At 52.0% G+C, this 23,257-nt stretch overlaps 1 protein-coding gene across 1 annotated transcript; it reads left to right on the top strand.

Annotated features, from left to right (window-relative positions):
• Window positions 1-227: 227 nt before the first annotated feature.
• On the top strand, window positions 228-20,375 carry USP31 (ubiquitin specific peptidase 31). The gene is made up of 16 exons (XM_057398035.1): window positions 228-871; window positions 8,921-9,058; window positions 9,518-9,606; window positions 10,458-10,550; window positions 11,099-11,234; window positions 11,736-11,880; window positions 12,648-12,831; window positions 13,506-13,617; window positions 14,180-14,274; window positions 14,785-14,862; window positions 15,036-15,165; window positions 15,926-16,045; window positions 16,194-16,419; window positions 17,129-17,287; window positions 17,966-18,118; window positions 18,731-20,375. Exons 1-16 carry the CDS (start codon window positions 278-280, stop codon window positions 20,272-20,274), a joined length of 3,996 nt encoding a protein of 1,331 aa, XP_057254018.1. The 5' UTR covers window positions 228-277; the 3' UTR covers window positions 20,275-20,375.
• The last annotated feature ends 2,882 nt before the right edge of the window (window positions 20,376-23,257 follow it).

Raw genomic sequence — 23,257 nt, 5'->3', positions numbered from 1 at the left:
GGCCGACGGGACCCCGCGGGGAGGGGCAGTGCCGGGGGAGGGCCCCGCTCGCTCCCGCCCCGCCGCCGCGCCAGCAACAAAGATGGCGGCGGCGCGGCACCGCCAGCCCGCCCGCCGCTAAGGTGGCGGCGCGGTCACGTGAGGGCACGGCCCGCCCCGCCCCGCCCGCTGCATGGCGGCGCCGTGAGGCGGCGGAGCCGCGGCGGCTGCGGCCCGGCGGCGGGATGCGGCGGCCGGCGGGCTGAGCGCGGGGGGATGCGCGCTGCGCCGCGCAGCCATGTCGCGGGTGAGCGGCCCCGGCCCCGGCCCGGCCGGCAGCGCCAAGGAGAAGCGCTCCTTCAGCAAGCGGCTGTTCCGCGGGCGGGCGGCGGGCGGCGGCTCGGCCCCGTCCGCCTCGCCGACCCCGTCCGGGCGGTCGCTCGGCGGGTTCATGAGCCGCGTGCTGAAGACCCTCTCCACTCTCTCGCACTACAGCAGCGAGCCCGAGTCCCGCGGCCCGCACGCCCCGCGCCTGCCCCCGCCGCAGGCGGCCGGCGGCCTGGGCAGCTGCTTCCCGCCGGGCCCGCCGCGCAGCCCCGAGCCCCCGCCGCGGCCCGCCGGGGGCCCGGAGGCCGTGCCCGGCGTGGCGGGGCTGCGCAACCACGGCAACACCTGCTTCATGAACGCCATCCTGCAGTGCCTCAGCAACACCGAGCTCTTCGCCGAGTTCCTGGCGCTGGAGCAGTTCCGCGGGGGGCCGCCCCCCGCCGCCCCCAGCCCCGCCGCCGACGGACCGCCGGCCGCGCCCGGCGAGGTCACAGAGCAGCTGGCGCAGCTGGTGCGGGCGCTCTGGACGCTGGAGTACACCCCGCAGCACAGCCGCGACTTCAAGGTGAGCTTCCGTGCCCCGCGGGTGCTGAGCTGGGGGCGGCCGCCTCGTCCCTTCGAGGCGGGAGGACCGGGTGCGCGGCAGCGGCCGGGCTCGAGTGCGCCATCCCTGCGGCGCCGGGACTGGGAGGCCGTTGGTGCCCCTTGCCCGGCCCGGGGCTGGGCTCCACGTGTGGTGCTGGGAGCCGGTGGTGACACCAGGGAACGTGTTTCCCCATCACACGACGCCGCAGGCTGCGCGGCTGCTCTGGTTGTTAGGGTGTGGTGGGGCCTTGTCGCTGGCCCAGTGGTTCATTGGGTGTGGGAAGCCCTCTGGAGAGCTGCTCCCTCTTCCCGGTATCCTTCCGGAGAAGCAGAGCCCGGCCCTGCACAGCCTGGCAGGGGCACAGTGTGGTGTGCCCATGCCATGGCAGTGGTGGCCGCTCTCACCGTCCCGGGGTGAGAGCAGCTGCTGCCCTCATTACTGAGGCGGTGTTTGTTAGGGGTGGCGTTGGACACTGGCCCACAGCTCTGCTGCTTTTTACTTGTGAAAGTGTCCATTTTGTTGTTTCATACCTTTGAAGTGCCGCTGTTAGAAATGAGGCAACTAATTGTTGTTGAGGCGCCAGAGCCGGGAGCTGCGAGTGCACGAGAGGAGGAGGAGGTGGCTGCTGCGAGGTCCTCACAGCACTTGGGAGTCTGGGCTGGTTTGGGGAGCGTGTTGCAGGACAGCACCATACCCACCTCCTGGCGCGAACTTGTTTCACACCGTGGTGGTCTCCCCTTGGAGCCCGCGCAGGAAGATGTGATGGAGACAGGACACAACGGCTTTTAGAGCGCTCTAGGCCTCGCTTCTCAAAACAGGCATTGTGAAGTTTCATTGTAACAGCTATTCCCTGGCGTATAAAACAGTTCATCCGTGTGAAGGTACGAGGGGGTAGGTGGTAGCTTCCAAACCATTAACTTAAAGACCTTTGCTTTAGGGGAATTCCTCCTGCAGAGTGAGCTGGAGAGGGGATGTGCAGATGCATGAAAATACCACAAGAACGTAGCTCACACGTGCTGGGGCTCTGCATTCAGGTCAGGTGGGGTGCAAACAGCAGGTAGGGACAGTGGGTATTGGAGTCTGCTCTTCCTCCGTGTCTCTGTTGGATGGTTGGGTGCCTGAGAGGCAACCCTGGGGTGCCAATAGGCTTTGGCACCCTCAGTCACTTGAGTTGACGCACAGCCGGCACCTCCCTTCTTTTCTCCCTTGTGTTTCCAGGCAGTTGCATCCACCCTTATGGTGGGGTATTCCCTGGAGAGCTGTTTGCCTTTGGAACAAAGGGACCTTGTGTGACGCTGGTGGTTTTGGGCGCTCCTTGCTGGAGGGGCACTTGGGCAGGCAATCCTCTCGGCTGCAGTTTCAGTCCTGGCAGCACCACGGGGCACTCACCTTTGCTGTAATCCCTCAGTGCTCTGGAGTTGCGCTGGCAGGAGGAGGAGCGGTGGATTTCTCCTCAGTAATAGCAGGAATAAAAGGTTGTGAAAGCAGAATTACCTTTTGCCAGTGTAGCTGATAAAATCCAAAGGGAAAGCAGACCACTTTCTAGGCCAGGACTCACTGTTCATGCAGGCCTGCCATAGAGGTGTTCAGATAAGAGTGACAGGAAGAAGAGAAGCAGGTCTGTACATTAAATTAAGGCCATGTTCCAAGGTTTTTCTTTTTCATAGTGGAACTTGGTTTGCCCGCTTGCAGGCATCACTAACAGTAAGCAAATGCTTTTCTACTTGTTGTGGATGTAGCTGGAGCCCATCAGCCTTCTCCCTGCCAGGTCCCTGGAGGTTGTTAAAAAGCATCTTGCTGCAGGGGATCTAGTCTCAGTAGGTTCTGGTCTGTGCTGCACAATGTCAACAGCCCCTGTCCTGCTCGGGAGGACTTTGTCATTATGTCAAGCACTCGACTCCTTATGGGGTCAATTACTTTTAATAGTAAATTAGCGCCTCTAAAGCCAGTTAAGTAGCCTGAACCTGCTATTAAATTCAATGTTCTTAATTAAATTTGTTTTCAGCAGCAGCTTTCACAGTTAATTTAAAGATGTAAATAACAGGCTCAGATTTGAGAGCGGTGAAAATTGGCGCTTTCACTCTGCAAACTGCTGCTTCTCCCCACAACAAGAGCATCCCCCCAGGCTTATTTTGGATAGATGGTGGAAGGCTCCCCACCTCCATTGCCCTCGTTATTTGTAAGGGTGAAAAGTGTTTTCAGAACAGTCCTTCTGCACTTTCACTCCAGCACAAGCAGCTATTGACAGTAGCAGTTATTTGGTAGTCAGAAAGCTCTTTAGCCAGCATGTGCAGAAATCCGTGTGCATTGGGCTGTTTTTTTTCTTTTCCTTCCTCTTTTGTCACTGGATATACAGGGCAAAGACACTTTCTAATTCCTAAGTACTTATCTGCAGGCGCTAAGCGTCTTTTAGGATAAAGGATAATACTTATCCTCTTGCTTGTTCTTATACCTATAGGCTTTTCTCCTGGGGCAGAGGAAATTCGTTACTAAGTGAGTGTCTGAGTCCTTGCGGACAGAGGCCTTTGAGGGGGTGAGGTTTGAGGTGCTCTTTACCCTCAGCTGATTTTCCTTGGTAGTATTTTGTGCCTTTTTAGGTTGGTCTCCAAGAGATAAGCCATCCCACAGGTTCATGAATCACATAGTGCTGCTGTTGCTGCTGCTGGGAATGAGGAAAGGGCAGTTCAAACGAGTGGTTTCGATAAAATGGTTTGTCTTGTAATGGCAGGGCTGAGAGCGAGCTAATGCACGGGGAGGGGAGGTGAAGTGCTCACTCAGGCAGCAGCCAGCACACCATCTCTGGTCAGATCCACGTGAAACCAAAGGATCTCTGCCAGTGTTTGTTTTAAACCTGGTGTTGGAAGAGGTTAGGGAAGGAGTGGAGTGGGATGGGGAGGTTTGGATCCTTGAGAAGCAGGGCTGGGAGCAGAGGGAGCCTGGCAGGACAGCGCAGGAGCCCCATGGTGGAGGTGATGGATGGTGGTTTATATCTCGGCTTTGGGTGACTTTCCTGTTGGTCCTGTGCTCCTTTGCAGTTTGTTTTAACAATCCTTTCAATTGCTCAGTGGGTTTTATTTTCCTGCCCAAACAAAGCTGCTGCTTTCATAACAAGGGCCAATATTGCAGCTTGTGCTTCCTCTTTCCCCTTTGTGATGGGGTGACAATGGTGATAAACATCTATTGTATGAGCGGTAGCTGTGCTTTGGGCTTGTTTTTTTCCAGGGAGCTGTCCCGCTCTGCCTGCGAAGCTCCCGGGAGTGTCAGACAGTGAGGACAGAGTGTCCTTTGTCACCGGGAGCTGCTCTGGGGGTCTGGAGGTGACAGAGGGGGTCTGGGGGGAGAAAGGGTTTTATTTCAACTAATTGGGCTTGGAAAGCTCTGTGTACTTACCCAGCTCCTGCGGGCCTTTCCCTGCCTTGGAGCGCTGCTCTCCTGGGGGTGATGAGGCTGTTTGCTGTTTTGAGGCTTTCTTGCAGCGCAGCCAGTTGCACACTGAAGCATGTCAACGTTTAACAAGACCCTTTGTGTGCTACAACTGTTGATGGCATTTTTTTGTCCTGCAAGATGAAGAGTGCCTTTTTTTTTGTGACCCACAGTGTATAGAGCAAATACAGCAAAACCAAAACAACCGATTGAGTCGGATTATCAGAATTACATCTTAACCCAGAATGAATCCTGTCGGTAGAGCAGCAATTACTGTGCCAGGTTCACGATTGTGCCAGGCTTCCAGCTTTATTTATTTATATTTAAACCCTTGTTTAGTGTAGGGTTTCACAGTAGCTGCGTGTAACTCTTCCAGTTTGAAGGTGCTGGTGTGTTGGAAATGCACTAAGAGCAAACACTGCACTTGGGACAAGCAGTCTGTTGGCTGAGTTAGTCACTTTGTGAATTAATAAATAACTCCTGCATTATGGGGGAACTCCAAAGTGTTGACGTGCTCAGTGTCTGTGCCCTCTGTTGTAGCTTAAATGACAGCAGTTCTCAGTGTGGGGCCGCTTGATGCGGTTTGGGTGTTGGAAGCTTTTGGTCTTGCTCCTGGAGCTTTAACCACGAGCTCTTCCACTTGCTAGAGCTCTCATGCTTTGCTAATGGGGTCAGTTATAAGTGAAATGGGATCCCCCAGGTCATATTTGTTATCTTGCTTTCTGCCTAGCACAGCAATCGGTGATTTTATTCTGGACACTTAACTGCTTATTCCTAAAATACTTCAGTGGAGAGCAGACAATCCTCCCATTACATAGAGATGGAGGACTGGGACAGGAAAGAAGTGTGAGACCCTTCGCCCTTCCCTCCTGGTCCCTTGTCTCTTGGTTCTGGTGTTTCAGTTCCTGTGTTCATCTAAAAGGGCTTTGAGTGGGGCTGGGTAATGTGGGATCTTGAAGTGCTTGTTCCAGTTCAGTCCAGGTGCTCCCAGTGGAGGTGTTGTGATGGGGTGGCTTGTCCTAGGGCTGCTCTGCGGTTTGGAAGTGACACACTTCACTTGAAACAAGAAGTGAGTTACAACTTTTCTACATCATTGTGACACTCCTTGTCATCATGGGAATGTGCTTCTTCAGCGGGATCACAAAGGTCTTGGGCAGCCTTTCCACATCAGGCTTTTTTAATGTTAATGATCAATGAAATGCAAGTCCATTTTGGGGGGGGGGGGGTTGGGTATTTTTGCCTACTTTTTTCCTGGTGTTTTTTTACAATCTCTTCACCGCCGGTGGCTGCACAGAGAAGCAAGCACTGTGTGTGCATACAGCAGCCCTGAAAGGTGTCATCTTGACAGACTTTGCCCTCTCTATGTGCTGAAGAAAGGTGGTTCATCAGGATTAACTGAGGCTTCACCTGGGAGGGTGAGAGTAGCTGCCAGCATGAGATGGGTGTCAGGCAGGGGCTGGTGGGGTGATGCTGCTTGTCCGGGCTTGTTAAAGGTGCTGGAGGATGCCCTGTGGTCCTGGCACACCGTGCTCTGCCTGCTGCTCTTGGCTTTACTTTCTGAAGTGCAGCAATAAAAGCTGTGCTTTCACCCCCCTGCAGCAGGCAGGGCCCAGCTCTTGGTAGCTGTTCTGGCTTCCCAAGGAGCTGCCATTATCTCCCATGGGATTCTGCCTCCAGAGCCCCAGCATCTCTGGGATGCCCCATGGATAAAAGGAGGAGTGCTGTGTCCTGCACTGGCTGCTTCGACAGAGCTGCTGCCTTCAGAACTCCCTTCTTTGAGCTGTGGTATTGCTCAGCCAGAGGAGATCTCTTCTGTCCCTGGCTGGACCAGTGCCTTGTCCTCAGTGCTGGGCAGGAGGTAGGTGGGTGGACACAGGGCTGGTGCTGGCCTTGGCCTTGTCCCCATCCCCGGCCTGGGGGAGGACAGAAGATCTGAACTGTTTCCTGGGTGTTGCTTTCCCCAGAAAACAGCATCTCCCTTCAGAGAGGGGAAGTTGCTGTTTGTGTGTGTGAGCACAGGGAGTAACTTAGATAAATGCTCCTCGTGAGGTGTCTGCAGCAGACGTTGCCCAAACACAGAACTGTGCCTGTGGGTTTAAGAAAGAAAAATAATAACCTGGTTGAGCAGAACTTGATGGTGCTCGGTGGAAGATGAAGAATAGCCTTTCTTTCCTGCTCACATGTGGCATTGTGTCAGGTCTCTAATGAGCTGGCTTCATCCGCTCATGTACAAAAACCTCCCCACAGCTGCTTCCTACCAGAGGCATGCTGCAAAACAGCACACTGACATTATTCCCTGAGTTGTCTTTGTAATCTGGAACAATAACAGCAGCAGAGGAGAGGCCAGAGGTTCAGCTGTGCTTGGATTTATTTATTGCATCTATTCAGAGCAACGGATGAATGATTATCAAACTTCCAGCGGCTGATAAATATGATAATGCGTCTTTGCTGTAAATCTGCTTTACAGACAGGCAGGGACTTGTGTGGTTGTTGGGTGCTTGCATTAGGGGGTAGGGTAAGTGTGTGCAATCAATAGGAAATGATGATTTTCCCCCTGTTATCTCGACTGGTGGTGCCACTTCCATTCAGGGTGCCTGTGTGCCGGCTCTCACACATCCTTCTGCACGCTCTTCAGGGCTGAGCTGAGGGAGGGGGCTGGAGGTGCCTGTCTGTGTGCTCCTGGAAGGGGATGGGAGGGGGGGTCAGTATTCATTGCTGGAGCCTCACATCTGAAACAGCTGCACCGAAGTTGTTCCTGACCCATTTGTAGTACCTCTGGCAATGGACGGGGTCTGGTCAGATTTGCCACCTACACTTCCAGCAGAGCCAGATTAGGGGCAGAGGATTAAAGGCTATGGGGGGGGGGGGGGGGGGGGGGGGGGGGGTGGTGGTGGTAAATGTGGTGGGTTTAATGTGGGTTGATGTGTTTTTTTAAACCAATTGCTTCTTAACTCTGTATCTGCAGCCTGTTTTGGTAGCAATGGGACCCCGCATGCGCTCACAGAGCCCAAAGCGAGGGGCTGGCTGGGGAGGGAAGCCGTGGGACTGTTTAGGTGCAGAGGCAGGCAGCTGAGCGGGGGCTGCGCTTTGAGTTCCTGCTGTACTTCTCAGACTGTTAAACCGGTTGATTCAGCTCCTTTATCTCTTGCCCTGGTCCGTGCTCCCCAGCACTGCCTGTTCCACACTGTGTCTGCTGCTCCTCCTTTGCACCTCGCCAGCCTCGCAGGGCTCTGCGCTCCCAGCAGCTCGGAGTGCACATTCCATAGAGCAGCAGATGCAGAGGTTTAAGCACTAACAAACCCGCTTGCAGCGGCTGTGATAGGCAGTGTGAGTGACACTGGGAACACACTGCTGCTGCTGGAGTGGTTGTTGTAACGGAGCCTCTTGTGAGGGAATCGCATCTGATATTTTGTAGTGCTTCCTGAACCACTTCCAAGATGTTGCGATCTCTCTCCACAGGCAGCTCTTTCTTTATTCTGGGTCCACTCAGGACGCAGGAGTCTTGAAATCAGAGCAGTTATCCTGGAGATGGGAATGACACAGATACAGGCACATGGTTGATGTGAATCCCTGGGGTTTGCTGTGCTCTGGGGTGTTCAGCTTGTGCAGCTCAGTGTAGGATGTCACATCACCAGGAGCACGCGTCAGTAAAAGGCAGTGAAGGTCTAGGCTGGAGTTATGTGCTGGTGACACAGAGGGAGATGATATAAGGGACACTCACCTGGGTGCCTGAGGTGCTTACTGGTGTATGTTTCCATACAGACCCCATAATGCCCCCTTTTTTACTGCAAATATGAGATTCTCCTCTTCCTAGCAACACTAAAGCCCCTTTTATCTTCAACTCTGTCTAGCCTAGGACTTGCAGTGTGGTGATAGCACCTCCTGGCTAACGTCACCAAGCTAGAAGGACAAGCTAGATCAGGTAAGGCAGCTGCTGTCAGGAGGGCTCGTGCACACGTGAGGAGAGCGATTATGTCTGTTTTCCCTTGTTTTGCTGCCTTGAGGCAGGTGCACAGATTACAGAGGACAGGCACTATATGTTTATCAGTCCTTTCCTGTCTTTTTCTCCACCCCCTGCTTCTGGTGACCCCATTTTCTAGAGGGATAAAGCGAGCAGCCCAGCCTCATTTCTCAAAGCTGTTGCAAAGTCTGATTAGAGGAGTGGAGGAGCTGGGGCTCCGTGTGTGTGATCCTGCCTGGCCCCTCGGCGCTCCTGGCTTGTGTGCCAGTACAGTACACTGATAGGGTTGGGGCTCAGTTCTGAGGGGTTGAGCACCAAGTTTGCTATGAATGCTTCTGTTTACCGATGGTGCAGTTCCTCCACAACCACTGCCCTCACCCCTCTGCTCTGTACTGAGGCTGCTGGCAGTTTCCCTGCCCAGCAAGGCACCGGGTGCTGCTGTAGCTCCAGTTGGGCAGAGGCTTGACCCGCAGTGGTAGGTCCTGTCCCATGCCTGGCTGGTGTGGGACAGCAGTGTCCCTCCAGAGAGCTGTGTCTCTCTGGCTCTAAGTGTGCTGCCAGCCCTGCCTCCGCGGTGGTGCGGGCTCGGTGGAGGGCAGTGCTCACTGCTGCTCTCCCGCTGTACCCATCTCCTCCCTCTGCAGAACATTGTGTCCAAGAACGCCATGCAGTACCGCGGGAACGCCCAGCACGACGCGCAGGAGTTCCTGCTGTGGCTCCTCGACAGAGTCCACGAGGATCTGAACAACGTGGTGAACTACAGTGGGATGCCTCCGCTCAAGGTGAGGGGTTTCGCTGGGAGCCAGCACGGGACATTGGCTCTAACTTTGGATACAGGCTTCCTTTTTCAATTCCATCTCCCTGCTGGCTTCTCAACTCTTATAGTTTGGGGGGAGCAAAAGTTTGGGTGAAACCACTGTTTGCTTCATTAACCCCTGGCGGGTGCTCCCCAGTACAATCACTTGGGAAGGGTCCCATGCTGCTCCACAAGAGCTGGGAGGCACCACGGGCAGGAGCTGCCAGAGCTGCCCTGCTGCGAGGTCCCTGCTCACCCCAGGGCTGCCCTAAGCTACCTCACACTGTGTAACCCCCGTGTGAGCACAGCACACTCCTTAGTTGAACGTTTGGTGGCACTTTTTGGGTAGCTTTGGGCAGGAAGGGCACAGATGTGCCCAGGGGTGCTGGAGCCATCCAGCACTCCACGCCTGGCAGTGCTTCTAGGGTTTATCCTTCTCTTTTAGCCGCCCCTGGAGGATGATGTGCTGCTCGAGGGACCAGCCTTTCCAATCAGCAGTACTTTCGTGCAGGAACTCTTTCAAGCCCAGTACAGGTATGATACTTAGTACATTTTGAGGCATTAAGGCATGTATTGGTGACCCCAGTACGATTCTGCCCTGACACTAGATCCCCCAGTGCAGTTGCGACTGTTGTCACTGTTGTTTGTGAATTCCTGAATGAAATCTGAGCTAAGATCTTGCTCCAGAGGGGAGAGAGAATTTCCTTACTTCAAATTTGGGATATCCTGTGAAAATCTACAGCATGTGCCACTTCTTCACCTGCCCCAGTGCATCCTGAAAGCAAGTCAGAACTAATAGAAGAGAACAGCCTGACTTCAGTGTTCCTTGTATCTGTGGTGCTCTCAAAATTGGAATTGCAGGGCTGTCTCCCCAGCATTTGCCAGGGATTCCTTTGTGAAGGAGAAAACTTAAACCTGGTATAAAAACACAAAGCCAGTGTAAAGTGCAGGTTAATGCTGGATGTGAGAGGTGTTTTTCCCTTCAGAGGAAGAGGTCTGTACACGTGTGGTGCTCGTGCTGCCATCTCCCTCCCTTCACTTCACCTCTTTTCAAAGCCAAAACCTTTCCCGGCCTTCCATGCTGGGGCAACTGGTGGTGCATTGTTAATTTTGCAGTGCTGTTTGTTAAAAGGCTGTGAGTTGGGGGGAAGTCTTTCCTGGCAAACCCTGTAATGGACTTGGAACCTAATTAATCAAAAAGGACCTAGGAACCAGCAGCCCATCACTTACAGCAGCTCTGTCTGTGAAGAGTGCTTTGTGGAGAGGAGGAAGAGTAGAGAGGGGCAGCCAGGTTGGCATGGGAAGGCTGTTGCTTGTGCTTTGGTGATTTATCTGTTCGGATGAAATGAGGAATAACTCTGCCCTGTTACTGATATTTGCACCAGGTCCTCTCTGACGTGCCCTCATTGCCAGAAGCAGAGCAACACCTTTGACCCTTTCCTCTGCATCTCTCTGCCAATTCCTTTGCCTCATACACGGTATGTAACTATCGAGTTGGCTGTTTCCCATGCACATAGGGGTGTTTAATTTTCTACTGAAGGAAGAGAGGTGTCAGCAAAAATCTCTGCAGTAAGTCTTTAAAAAAGATGGATAGGACCATATGGGGCTTTAATTCCTTAGCTTTGCAGGTGAATTGGAAAATTAAGCCTCCTACTTGTTTCAGAATGGTCCTCCCCCCCTCCCCCTTAGCTTCCTATAGAATTAATTTTGGGGAGAAAAAAATCTTTGATTCCCGTAACCAAACATTCTGCTTTTGACTTTATTTATAGCATTTTAAAATTAAGAAGGGGAAAAGGATGAAACACTTTTCTTTAACTTTCCTTGGAACAGCCTCACTGATGACTCCAGTGTCAAAAAGTGAAGTGAAAAGTTTTCCTGCAAAGTGCTTATGCTCTTTTTGCAAGGCAGCAGTTGCTGGTAAAGGAAAAAGCTTCAGGGAGGGGAAAAAAAATCCAGATAAGTTCAGAGCGAAGATAAAGATGCCGAGCAAAGCTGCAGGGTGTGAGTGCCTCCCTGCTCTCCGCAGGCCGCTCTACGTGACCGTGGTGTACCAGGGCAAGTGCTCTCACTGCATGCGCATTGGTGTGGCTGTGCCAGTGGTGGGGACGGTGGCCAGGCTGCGGGAAGCTGTGTCCTCAGAAACCAAGATACCAACAGAACAGGTAACGTGCTGGGCCTGTCACTGGGTGCCCTCCCTTCAACAGGAGGGAGGGAAGGGCTTTTGTACCACGTTGGGGATGTAGGAATTGAAATTCCATCCGTGAAGCAGGGTGGTGGTAACCTGGATCATGCTTTTCCCTGTGCATGGGTTTCTTGAAACCTAGTGACGTTGGGATTGCCAGCACTCCACGTCAGTGGAGTGTGCAGACATTCCTGATCACACGGGTATTCATGCATGCTGTCAGTGAGGGAACCGTTGGGCATCTATGGTGAATTCCTCTGTAGGAAGAGCTTCAGGAAAGCTATCTGATCCCACTGAAAAAACCTCTCCATGTGCTGCCCTTACCCCAGCTTCTCATTTGTGTCAGTCTTTTTCCCTGTTCCTTGTTCCTGGCTGGTGCCAGGAAGTTTTGAGGAGTGCCATCCCTTAGCAGGGATGGGGCAGCTCAGTTGAACCAGGCAGGGGTGGTTTGATGGTTCTGGTTTGCTTCTGCTGGCTCTAGATTGTGCTGACAGAGATGTACTATGATGGGTTTCACCGTTCCTTCTGCGACACTGATGACCTGGACACCATTCATGAAAGCGACTGCATTTTTGCCTTTGAGACCCCAGAGATATTTAGGCCTGAGGGTATCCTCAGTCAGAGAGGTAAGTCCATAGCTCTGTTTGATGCTTGCCTCAGGTGTGCGTGAGAGAGGCTTGTTTTGGAAAACGATATACTTGAGAATAGAAGCCCCACAAGTAGTTGATGTTCTGGTGTATTGATTTCATCTCTTTGTCCAGCTTCATTCCAGCGGACTTCATGGTGTTGTCAGCTGGGAGGTTATCAAGAAGCCATGTACATTCCTTTCTACGGCTTCCCAGGCTGATTCTGCATGCCAGGCTGCTTTAATGTGAAATCTGTTGTCAGGCTTAATTTAAAGACCTGCTAGAGACCAGCTGAAGCCATTGAGTTTGTGTTATTTAAAATCAGATTGCCAGTGATGAATAAACAGGCTCAGGAATGAGCAAACACTTTCTCTTTCAAAGCTCAGAAGCCTCAGCTTCTCTGCATCCCCTTCTGAAAGGGAGTAATTGCATCCTGGGTGGATGGAGCATAATCAAAGGCAAATTTTATTATTGGAAATCATAAGCAGGGTCTGTGTCACTTCAGCTTTTCTTACAGGCAAAGCCGTGAGCACTTGTACATACAAAGTGCTGTGGAAAGTCACTTAGGTGAGCACTGGCATTCAGTTTCTTTCTGTAAAGAGTCACAGTGAAAAGTAATTGCTCTTTGAAGCCTTCATGCAAGTGGCAAAAGTGGTCTTGATCCCATACTGACCTGTTCCTCTGCAGCCCAGGAAGGGTTTCCTGAGGGGGGCATCAGAACACTAAAGGCATATGACATAAACGTTTCCTTCCCCCTCATTTTTCAGGAATACATGTGAACAATAACCTGAATAACTTGAAATGCGGCACTGAACACTCCCGAACAGTATCTTACACTCAAGGAGCAGCAAAGTCTGGAAAACTGGAGCAGTCCTCTCCTAAACCAGCAGCAAATGAAAAGATTGTCTTGCTGGTGTGTAACCGAGCGTGCACTGGGCAGCAGAGCAAAAGGTGAGTGGCTGCTTCACTTAGAGCTGCTCTTCTGGCTGCATCCTTAGTTGACCTGGGGCTTACTCACCATGTGGTGAAAACACAAGGTGAAGGAGCAGCAGCTTGCATTCCTAGCTTGCATTAGGTGCTAAAGAGCATGTTGATGAAAAACCATTCATGAATGCTGCAAAATATTCCTTATTTTGGTGAACTTCAAATAGTCCTGTGTTAATGGGAAGTGGTGAGTGCAGAGCAGCTGGAAGCTGTGCCACCTCTCTGTAAGCTGTCTGCTTCCAGAGAGCAGCAAGCACGTCTGACCATATCTGCGATGTGTGGAAGTTTCTAATTGGGAGTCAAATGGGGTGGGGAGTGAGATATGACCATGGCAAAGGCATTTGTACCAACAGCAGACTTGGAACTGTCTCAGCTGCTCAAGTTTGCTTCACAAAACATTATCCCAGGCAGGTCACAAAGCTCTGCAGCCTGAACCTGCTTGAGCAGGGAGCAGGACTGCCTGTTAGAAGGGGCTCTCTGCATGGGCAGCTGTGACAGCGTTATCCCAAAGTTAAGTGCCTCTTCCCTGGAGAGAAGTCTTCATCCGAAGAGTGCCGAGTGAGGAGAGTGGGGGTCTGGGGGTTGATTGCTGAACAGAGTAGTCCTTTATTTCCTGCCTCAACTGCTTCTCCTTCCCATAGGTTTGGCTTGCCCTTTGTGTTGCATTTGGAAAAAACAATTGCTTGGGATATTCTGCAGAAGGAAATCCTGGAGAAGATGCAGTATTTCCTGCGGCCTGCAGCCTGCCTGCAGGTAAGGCAAATCTCTCTGGTTGAGACTTCCAGCTCTGTGATGGGGACTGACGGGGTGGAAGCCAGTTACCTGCAGTGATGATCATGCTGCACACACCAAACTGAGAGCTTCCCAATACTTCTTTATGCAATGATATCCAGATCTGGTATTCCTCTTTGGTGCTTTGTAAAAGGGACAAGTAAGATTAGACTGATCGGGGAAGAAATTGCTTCACCTTATCTTCAAGAAATATTTGAGAGGTTAGTGCTGGTGTCTGCACTGGAATCCACTGGTTGCTGGTGTTTGCCTTAAAAGCTGAAACATTTACTTAGCGATGGTGCTTTTCTGATGAGAACCTGGTGTCTGCTCAGGTCCCTGTAGAGGAGCTGTTGGGTACAAAGCCTCTCTTGCTGCACCTCACCCCTCTGATAGCTGCTTAGGTATAACTGAGTCCTTGTGAATTTGCTTTCTCGCATAAAACACACTTTCTAGGACAAAGTACACCTCAGCCAGGATGAGAGCAGGTTTGCACTTGGGTAAACTGGGTTTGAGCCATTGAGATGACTTCTACTCCTTGTTGCAGGTTTGCCCATTCAGCTTGCGAGTGGTCAGTGTTGTGGGCATAACGTACTTGCTACCTCAGGAGGAGCGACCCCTCTGCCACCCAACGGTGGAAAGGTGAGCTCATTCAGGGGTGGGGAGAGGTTTGTCAGCTGGGGACTCCATGTGTAGCCATGCAGGAAGGGGTGGTGTTGGTGTGGATGTGTGGAATGGACTTCACAGGCCGTAGGAGCAAGGAAGCGATTGAGTGTCCTCAAGAAGCTGTGTGAGGATTCTCAGTGGTGGCTGTGATGCCATCTGGAGTCTCCTCTTCCGAATGGAGAGCACAATGGAAGTTTTACTCCAACCATTTTACTTCTTTGTAGCATCTGTTATTCTTTAGAAATCTGTGGATGTCTGTGCTGTAAATAAGTGTCTGTTTGTTCCCAGCACCAAAGTACTGGGTAATGCAGTTTGCCAGCTCTGCCGAGTTCTTTGTTATGTGAATTCCTTGTACTCCTTTGCAAACATGAGCTGTGTGGGAGTGGAGGAAAGGTGGGGGGCAGGTGGAGAGAAGTTGTACATGTAAAAGATAAAGTAGACTTGAGACTGAAAGATGGTCTAACTTCTGTCTGCTCCTCTCTGCAGGGCATTGAAGTCATGTGGACAGGGGGGAACTGCTCATGTGAAATTAGTGGTAGAATGGGACAAAGAAACTAAAGATTAGTAAGTATAAAGTAGAAATCCTTGAAGCATGTTCACCTCAAGAGTGATGCTGTGTGGCTGTGTGAATTATGCACCCTTCAGCAAACAGGAGACCCCTCAAGCTTCACCCCATGGTCATAGACTTGGGGCTGTTGGGTGGATGTGTGGGTAAATGTGTTGTTTGCCTGATGCAGCTTGTTTGTGAACACTGAAGAGGAATATATTCCAGACTCTGACAGTGTCCGCCAGCAGAGAGAGCTTCATCACCAACCTCAGACCTGCACTTTATCTCAGTGTTTCCAACTGTACACCAAAGAGGAACAGGTAGGGGCAACACAGGACTCGGGAGGCCTGGCTTGTCCACGTGCTGCACCAGCTCCCACGCTCAGCACAGGAGCTGTTTTCTGCAAACACTGATTTGTTGAGACAAGAGAACAGTTCTGTAACACAACAGTAGTTACCAGCCCTGCTAACAGAGATTCTCTGCAGTAAGGAGGAAGCTGTGGGAGGTGCTGTTTCTGGGGGTTTTGCCCAAATGTTGATAGGAGAACTCACTCCTCTGTTCTGCAGTTTCCTCCCTGTGAACCAGCGATGTCTTTTTCTGGCACACATGATAAAGGGTTAGAACAGTGTGACTTCTCCTGGGAATTTACTGCTCTGTCTTGGAGCAGCTGTGTGTTTCCAAGCCTGATCAGGCCTGGGGTGGGCTCAGGTAAAACCCACTGAGTGGGACCCCAACCACTGCACACAGTGCAGTGCCCACTGAGCTCATTTCTCCAGGAGTGTGGCTGCTCTCCTCCTCTAGCTGGAGGAGCTGCTCATGGTGAGAGGAGGTTGATGTGACAGGAGCAGACTGCAGGTGGGTCTGATCTGGCCCTTGCCTGGAGCACTGCATGATCTACATCTCGTTGCCAGAGGTCTGATCTGCTGTAAAAGGGGACGGTCCTACAGGTGAACCCATGACTGAGCTTTAATTTGGAGTCTGTCTTGTCTCCTCTTTCAGAAGTGAGGGAAAAGATGTTTGACAGCCTAAAGCTGCCTTAGACTGTGAAAACTAAAACCCACTCCTTCCTCTTCCATGTAGCTTGCCCCAGATGACGCATGGCGATGCCCACACTGCAAGCAACTGCAGCAGGGTAGCATCACACTGAGCCTCTGGACCTTACCGGATGTTCTCATCATACATCTCAAAAGGTTTCGACAGGTAAGGATGCCTTGAGGCCTGCTGCTCAGCCAGGGGGGACCTGGCTACACTACCTCTTCTGCCCTGGGTATTCCTGTCCTGGATTTCTGTTTCCTCCAGGCATGGTGGCCTTCCTGCCACTGCAGTTCATGCCCTTCTGTTTACACAGGAAGGAGACCGAAGGATGAAACTTCAGAACATGGTTAAGTTCCCCCTGAATGGTTTGGACATGACTCCTCACGTTGTGAAACGCAGCCAGAGCAGCTGGAGTTTGCCATCTCACTGGTCACCCTGGAGGAGGCCCTATGGTCTTGGGAGGGATCCTGAGGACTATATCTATGACCTGTATGCTGTCTGCAATCATCATGGCACCATGCAGGGGGGACACTATACAGGCAAGTACCTGGCATGTCATGTGTGGTGGACCCTTTCAGGAAGAAAACTCTTACATTGACATTTGAGTGTCTGTAACTTCCTCATCTTTCTTGGCAAAAGGACCTAACCCAACTGATAAGGGCTGGCTGTGTAATACTGCAGGGGTGACTTTTATGACATATGAGGAATGGAATAATGCCTGTTAACCCCAAATCTTGTACTGTATGTTTCTTTCTCAGCTCCTTTTTTTCCTTCAGAATAATGTAACTGGCCTTTCATGCTTCAGAAATGCTCCTGGCCACTCAGAGCAGAACTTGCATAGTTGCAACAGGCTGTTAGACCCAGGAAGTGTTTGCACATTGGCTGTGTGCACAGCCAGTTTATGAACTCCTCTGAGCCTGTTCCAACAGCTCCGAGAGCAGCCAGAGATAGAGAGAGTTGCTTGGTGGGTCTTAGGATTTGTGTGACTCCACACAGTAGCCCCAGAATGTGCGTGTCCAGTTTTCCCTTGGTTTTTGTCTGTAATGGTGGTCTGTTCTGAGCAGTCATGCTGGACAAAGAAAATCCTGGAATGGGAGACTGGAAGAGGATGTGTTGCATGAATAAATCTATTTCTTTCATTCCCCTCCAACTCCGTCATAGCAGATAGGGTCAAGTATAAGTTATCAGACAGGAAACCTGACAGTAGCAGGAGTGAGGAAGGTCTAAGAGTCATGTTTTTCCTCTCAGCATATTGCAAAAATTCGGTTGATGGTCAGTGGTACTGCTTTGATGACAGTGATGTTCAGCAACTTCCTGAAAATGAAGTCTGCAAGCAAACAGCTTACATTCTTTTCTACCAGAGGCGCACAGCAATCCCATCCTGGTCTGCCAACAGCTCTGTGGCAGGTAAGCCCTGCAGGCACTGTCAGGGAGTGGTGGTGGTTTGTCTTTCATGGACAGTTTGTTCTTCTGAAGGATTTTCCGCCCGGTTTAAGCCCCTGCTCTCTGTCCCAGAACTCGGTGAGGCTTCTCTGAGCTTGCTGCTGTGCAGAGGGGCCACAGGAAGCTCCCACCTCTTCTGTTGAGGGTAGTTGTGTCAAAGGGGCTGTGGAGATGGGGAACCCCCCTCTACCCCATTGGCAATGCTGCTCAGAGCTGCCCTTGTCAAAACCAGTACATGAAATGGGACAGTCACTTTCTCTCCAGCAGAGCTGCTGGTCTGTGGTGGGCAGCAGCTGAATCCTGGGGGAGGTGGGAGTGGATGCAGATGTCTTTGGAAAGGAAAGGATTTGCACTGTGTTTTTGTGGCAGCTCCGGAACTGCACCTCTGCCTGCCTGCTGTTGCACTGCTGCTGTTGATTCACAGTGTACTGGGCTGGGTGCCATTCTGTCTTTCACTTATGGCCACACTATTTCATGCAAGCGGGGACTTGCTCTCAGCAGTGTCTGGATGCTGTGGCTGTGTCAACCGGCTCCAGACTCCGGATGCCTGTTGAAGCCGGTGCCATGTGGTACGTACCCAGCTCTGTGTCCTTCCAGTGTTTCCCATGTTCTGGCCTGATGCCCGTGCCTGGTTCCTTGCAGGCTCCACAAGCTCCTCGCTCTGTGAGCACTGGGTCAGCCGCCTGCCTGGCAGCAAGCAGCCCAGCATCGCTTCGGCAGCCTCCTCGCGGCGCACATCCCTGGCTTCGCTCTCGGAATCAGTAGAGCTGACTGGGGAAAGGAGTGAAGATGATGGTGTGTATCAGCACTGCAGTGCATGGGGGCTACTGGGCCGCTGTTTCTGCTGCAAGATCCCTGTTAAAATAGCTGCAAAATACGTAGTTTGAGGGACAGTTACTCTAGCAGCTGGGGAGGCAGGCACTGTGGGTTCTGGCAGATGGATTCTGGCACAGGTGAGCTTTTCTCTGGTATAAAAGGGTGGAGAAGAGCAGGACAGAACCTTAAGGAGCCTTTCAAAGAAAGGAAATGCTGTCAACTAAACCTCTCAAGGACTTGTGCTTGTGTTTTGTAGACAGATACATGCACTTCTGGGATCATAATCTTAGTTTTGATTTGAGTTTGAATTGATGGCTAGTTTCAAGAACTTCCAAGGTACAAAACCTGTGTTTGTTCTCCTGCTGCTCATGGATGAGAGGAAAACCTGGGGTTTTAGTTACAGATTGCCGGTAGCAAATAACTGTTGTTGAACTCCTTATTCAGCTTTCATGCAAGAAGCTGTGGCTGCAGCAGGCACGGGGAGGCAAGCAGCGTGGTGTAGGTGGGCTGTTGGACACAGGGAGCGGTGTCTGTGGATGGCTGGGACAGGCAGGGCCCAGCTTTCGCACTGAGGGGTCTCTTTCTCTGCAGGAGGATTTTCGACTCGTCCCTTTGTGCGAAGTGTCCAGCGCCAGAGCCTGTCATCCCGATCGTCTGTCACCAGCCCGCTGGCAGTGAGTGAGAACGGTGTCAGGCCCTCCTGGTCCCTCTCTGCGAAGCTGCAGCTGCGCTCCAACTCACCATCGCGCTTCTCTGGAGACTCCCCGGTGCACACCTCTGCTTCCACCCTGGAGAAGATCGGGGAGGCTGCTGACGATAAAGTCTCCACCTCCTGCTTTGGCAGCCTGAGGAACCTCTCTAGCAGCTACCTGGAGCCCTGCGATGGCAGTCGGCGGGAGCACAGGACGGCTCGCAGGGCTCCTTTGGCCGTCATGGAAGGGGCGTTCAGGGAAGAGGCTGTTGTAAGGACATCTAGCTCAGATCTTTCAGATGAGTATGGCAAAAGCTCTGTGCAGCCAGACAGGAATCACCCTGCTTTGGACCCTTTTGATAACAACAACCAAATCGCCTTTGTTGATCAGAGTGATTCTGTGGATAGCTCTCCTGTCAAGGAGGTGAAAGCCCCCGGTGGGACGGTGCTGGCTGCAGAGAAGGCAGATGGCACTCCTAAGAAGGTTCACAGCTCCAAGGGAGTTTCTGAGCCAGACAAAAGTTTGAGGAAGGGACGGACAGGCTTATCTACGCAAGAGACCAAAGTCTCTCATGCTTCTCCTCCTCCACTAAAGAGTGCCCAGAAAGTGTCCCGGTCTAGAAGTAAGACGGACTCCTCTAGGGCCAGCGGGCGCCATGGGTCTCCCGCTCCCACTCAGGCTAGGAGGGACCATAGCACGAAGCCCCTTGAGGTGGCTGTCCCATCGGCCCAGCAGAAGCAAAGGCCAGGTTCATCTCCATCCTCCACAGCTGCCAAGAGAACCCCATCGGGCTCATTGACTAAGGGCTCTTCTGCTGGGAAGAGCCGGACTTCAGACCGAAGCCTCAGCAGGGAGGGCTCTAAGCTAAGCCTGGGGTCGGATAAGACGAGCGTTACCAGCAGCTCGAGAACGAGCTCCCCGCGGATCAGCCACTCCAGGAGCGACAGCCGCGCCGTGGACAGCAAGCACGTGCGGAGCTCCTCCATGGCCAACCTGCGGTCTCCAAACGTGGGTGTGCGCTCCGCCCTGAAGAGGGACAGCAAGTCAGAGGAGAAGGGGCTGTCCTTCTTTAAATCGGCCTTAAGGCAGAAGGAGACGCGGAGGTCAGCAGACCTGGGGAAGACCACGATGCTCTCCAAAAAGACGGGGAGTGGCAGTTCCAAGTCAGGCAGTAAAAACGTGCTGGAAGATAAATCAGAGAAAGGTGTTGTCCCACCAGCCTCCCAAACCAATGCCAACCTTACTGCAAAAGAAAAACTTGTCCCTAAAGACGCTGCCCCCAGCAAACATTCTCTGCTACCCAGTCGCAAGTCCAAGTCTTCCCAGCTAGATCCCGGAGTCCAGTCTCCTCCTTCCAGTGGCAAGCAGGCTGCTGACAAGCCACTGAAAAGGTTACCTTCCAGCATGCAGGTGTCTGTACGGCCTTCTCTGGAACCTCAGTGAAATGCTGCAATCCAGGTGTCTTTTCTTCTGCTGAGAAGCTAATTTATTGAGCTCTTGTTTTTTTGTTCATGTGCCTAATGTCTGTTTTGAGGAGAAGTTAACTGCAAGTTGTTAAAGCGCCTTTTGATTCTGCCATCAAACCAAATAGCCACAGGCAGCCAGCACTGATGCAAGTAGTCTAGCTGGAGTCGTTGTTGAACATGAATGCAGCTGTCCCATAGCACTTGTACAGGAGTCTCTTTATAGAAAATGCACCAACTTCCTTCAGATTTGAGGTCTGGAATCTGAAAGGCAGTTGTACTGACACTAGTGTGCTTTGTAGAGCTGTGAACTGATATTCCTTTGGTCTTGTTCTGAGCAGGCTGTGTCCACGCTGGTGTGGCCTTGTTCTGAGCTGGGGAGGATGCGAAGGAAACTGGGAAGGAGAGGCTGCCACTTCTTATGCTCTCTCTTGACCCCCTCTCCCTGCTCCCTTCCGTTTTCAAGCTTTCTAAAGGGCAATATTTCAACACTAATGTTGTTTCTCAGGTATATACTCAGCCAGTATAGGAGGGACTAGCATTAGTGGATGTGCAGAAAGGTACCTGTGTGTCCGTGTGTCTGTAACAGTTCATTTTGCATTCCAGCAGCTGAAAGTGGGTGGTTTTTGTTCCCTGAAATGTAACCTGCCTTTTTTGTTGCTATGTCTGCAAAGAGTTCAGCTCTGTCCATACCTGAGGCAACCTCTACCCTGTCCTCTTGAATTACTTTCTCTCTTCTGAAACACTGTACTGAGCAACAGAAGAAACCACTGAGCTGCAGCTGGGTGCCAGCTCCTGGTACTTGTGGGAGGTGGTGGCAGTGCCGTAGGAGAGCTGTCTTCCTGATCCTGGGGTGGGTGATGCTGTAGGACCCCTGTTCAAACTCCTGAGAAGCGTTTCCTGAAGTGCTTGGATGCTAAATCGTGGTGGTGTGAGCATAGCACCCGTTACTTGGAGCAGTGATGTTTAGGTAGGCAGTGTCATCTTGTCTTCGCCTTCTCTGAGCGTGCACTGAGACAGCCTCTTGTGAGGTTGGAGGGGCTGTACCAAACACCATGGGGCAGTTTTCGCCTCTCTTAGTGCTGCTGTGTCCCTGCCCTTGCGCACTCCTCACCTTCCCCTGTGGGTCTGGCTCCCACATGTCCCTTGGAACCACTCCCCAGCCTCCTGTGGATGAGTCTATCAGGGTTTGAACACTACATCTGGTGACGTCTTTGTTTACATGCCCTTCTTACAGGGGAGATTCCTCAAGTTCTTTATGATTCCTCCTGAAAGGTGGATTCCTCAGCTCCATTTGTCTGTGTGGTGTATTTATTTTTCTTTATCAGAGTGCTTCCTCTCCTTTATGTTCAGCAGCAATCCTGTGTAGGTCACGATGGGCAGTGTGCTGGGCGCGCTTGTCTTCTGAATGAGAGCTCTGCCTCTCATCCAGTGTGCTGTGGCAGAGCTTCCCTCGGCTTTGCTGGGGGACAGATCTGTTTGTGCATCTCTTCTCTTGATGCAGTCAAACAGCCCTCAGCCAGGCAGTGACTGAGCTAGTCTGTGCCACTTCCTCCCTTGAGCTGATGTGCTGCGGAGCCCGAGAAGCCTTTCACCGAGGTCTGCTGGGCACCTTGCTGCTCTGTGATCACTTCTTGTACTCGGCTCACCACACATCTGCAGCAGGCTTTGGACGGCAGTGTTTTGGGGGAGCTGGCACCCCGGAGAACAGGCAGTGTGTGTGACAATGAGCTGGGGGTGCCGTGTGTGTGACAGTGAGCCCCCCTGCAGTGCAGCCCTCGCTCTGTCCTCATGCCCTTCTGCAGCACTTACCTTCCTGCAGCCCAGCAGCATGCCAGCAGCCTGCCAGCAGCCTGCATGTTTCACCAGCGGGCTGGCCTCTGGGCCCTGGACTGTATTTTTAAACCTGAACACAAGCATCTCTTGATGCATTTCTCCTCCCAGGCATTGTTTCAGTCACATTGCACAACAAGATTGCATTACTTGCTTCTTAACTGTGTGACTTGGATTATTCTTGGATTATTTTTTGTTACATCCAGCAGAGCAGATAAGACTTGCTTCACGTTGTAGTTCTTAAATTACTCCCTGAAATGTTGATGTTGGAGTATTTGCTTAAGGTTATATCTGTATTAAGGTTGTGCTCTGTGTTGGCTCTTCTCTTCTAAAGGCTCTTGTAGCAAGAATGTAATTCTGGTAGCTGGTGCAGACTCGGGGTTGTCTTTTCCTGGGCACAGCCTGGTTCTCTGTGTTTTGCCATGGGACACTTGTGAAAGGTTCTTTTTATCAAATGACATTTTCTTTTGCTACCATCGCTCACTGAAGTCTGAAGTGGAAGCTGGTGTTTGGCTGTTGAGGTGGTTTTGCTCCCGTGCTGCATGCCTGGGCTGGAGGAAATCTGAAGCTGTGTCCAAACCAGGGCCTGAGCTGAGTGCCAGTTCAGTCTGTTTGCATCTGGGGCATGAGAACGGGCAGTAGAGCTCCCGTGTGGACAAAATGGGAATAGGAGGTACTGGCTTCCCGCAGCTGATGTTGAAAGCAGCGCAGAGCGTGCCCGTGCAGGACCTGTTCTCTGGCTGTGTCAGTCCTGTAGTGAAGCAGGTTGGAAAACAGCGTGTGCTGCCCCTCTGCATCCCTGCTTTTGGTATCACGCATTCCAGTGGTGCATGCACTGCCTTGCACAGGGGAGAGTTGAAAAGTGTGGGTCCAGGAAGCAATGATGTTCATTGTGTAGAGCCAAGCCTCCTTGCTGATAAAGTCATGGCTCCATCAGTGATGTAGAGTAAATCTTTCTGAAACTGAATGTAGGTTATTGCAGTGATCTGGGAAAAAGCATCATCAATCTTCCCTCCTTGCTTTACAGCAGACTTACTTCGTAGCCCTTTCATGCACAGGAACTCCTGTCCATGTGCATTGTGTTGTCCAGATGTAAGGATGTGGCATGGTACCAGGGAACACTCCAGAGA

This window comes from Pezoporus wallicus, unplaced genomic scaffold (genome assembly GCF_028554395.1).
Source record: "Pezoporus wallicus isolate ANWC-B61680 ecotype Strahan unplaced genomic scaffold, APGP_CSIRO_Pwel_v1 contig_6274, whole genome shotgun sequence".
Taxonomy (NCBI): Eukaryota; Metazoa; Chordata; class Aves; order Psittaciformes; family Psittacidae; genus Pezoporus; species Pezoporus wallicus.
The sequence above is the reverse complement of the archived record's forward strand: the minus strand, read 5'-3'. Positions and strand labels throughout refer to the sequence as shown.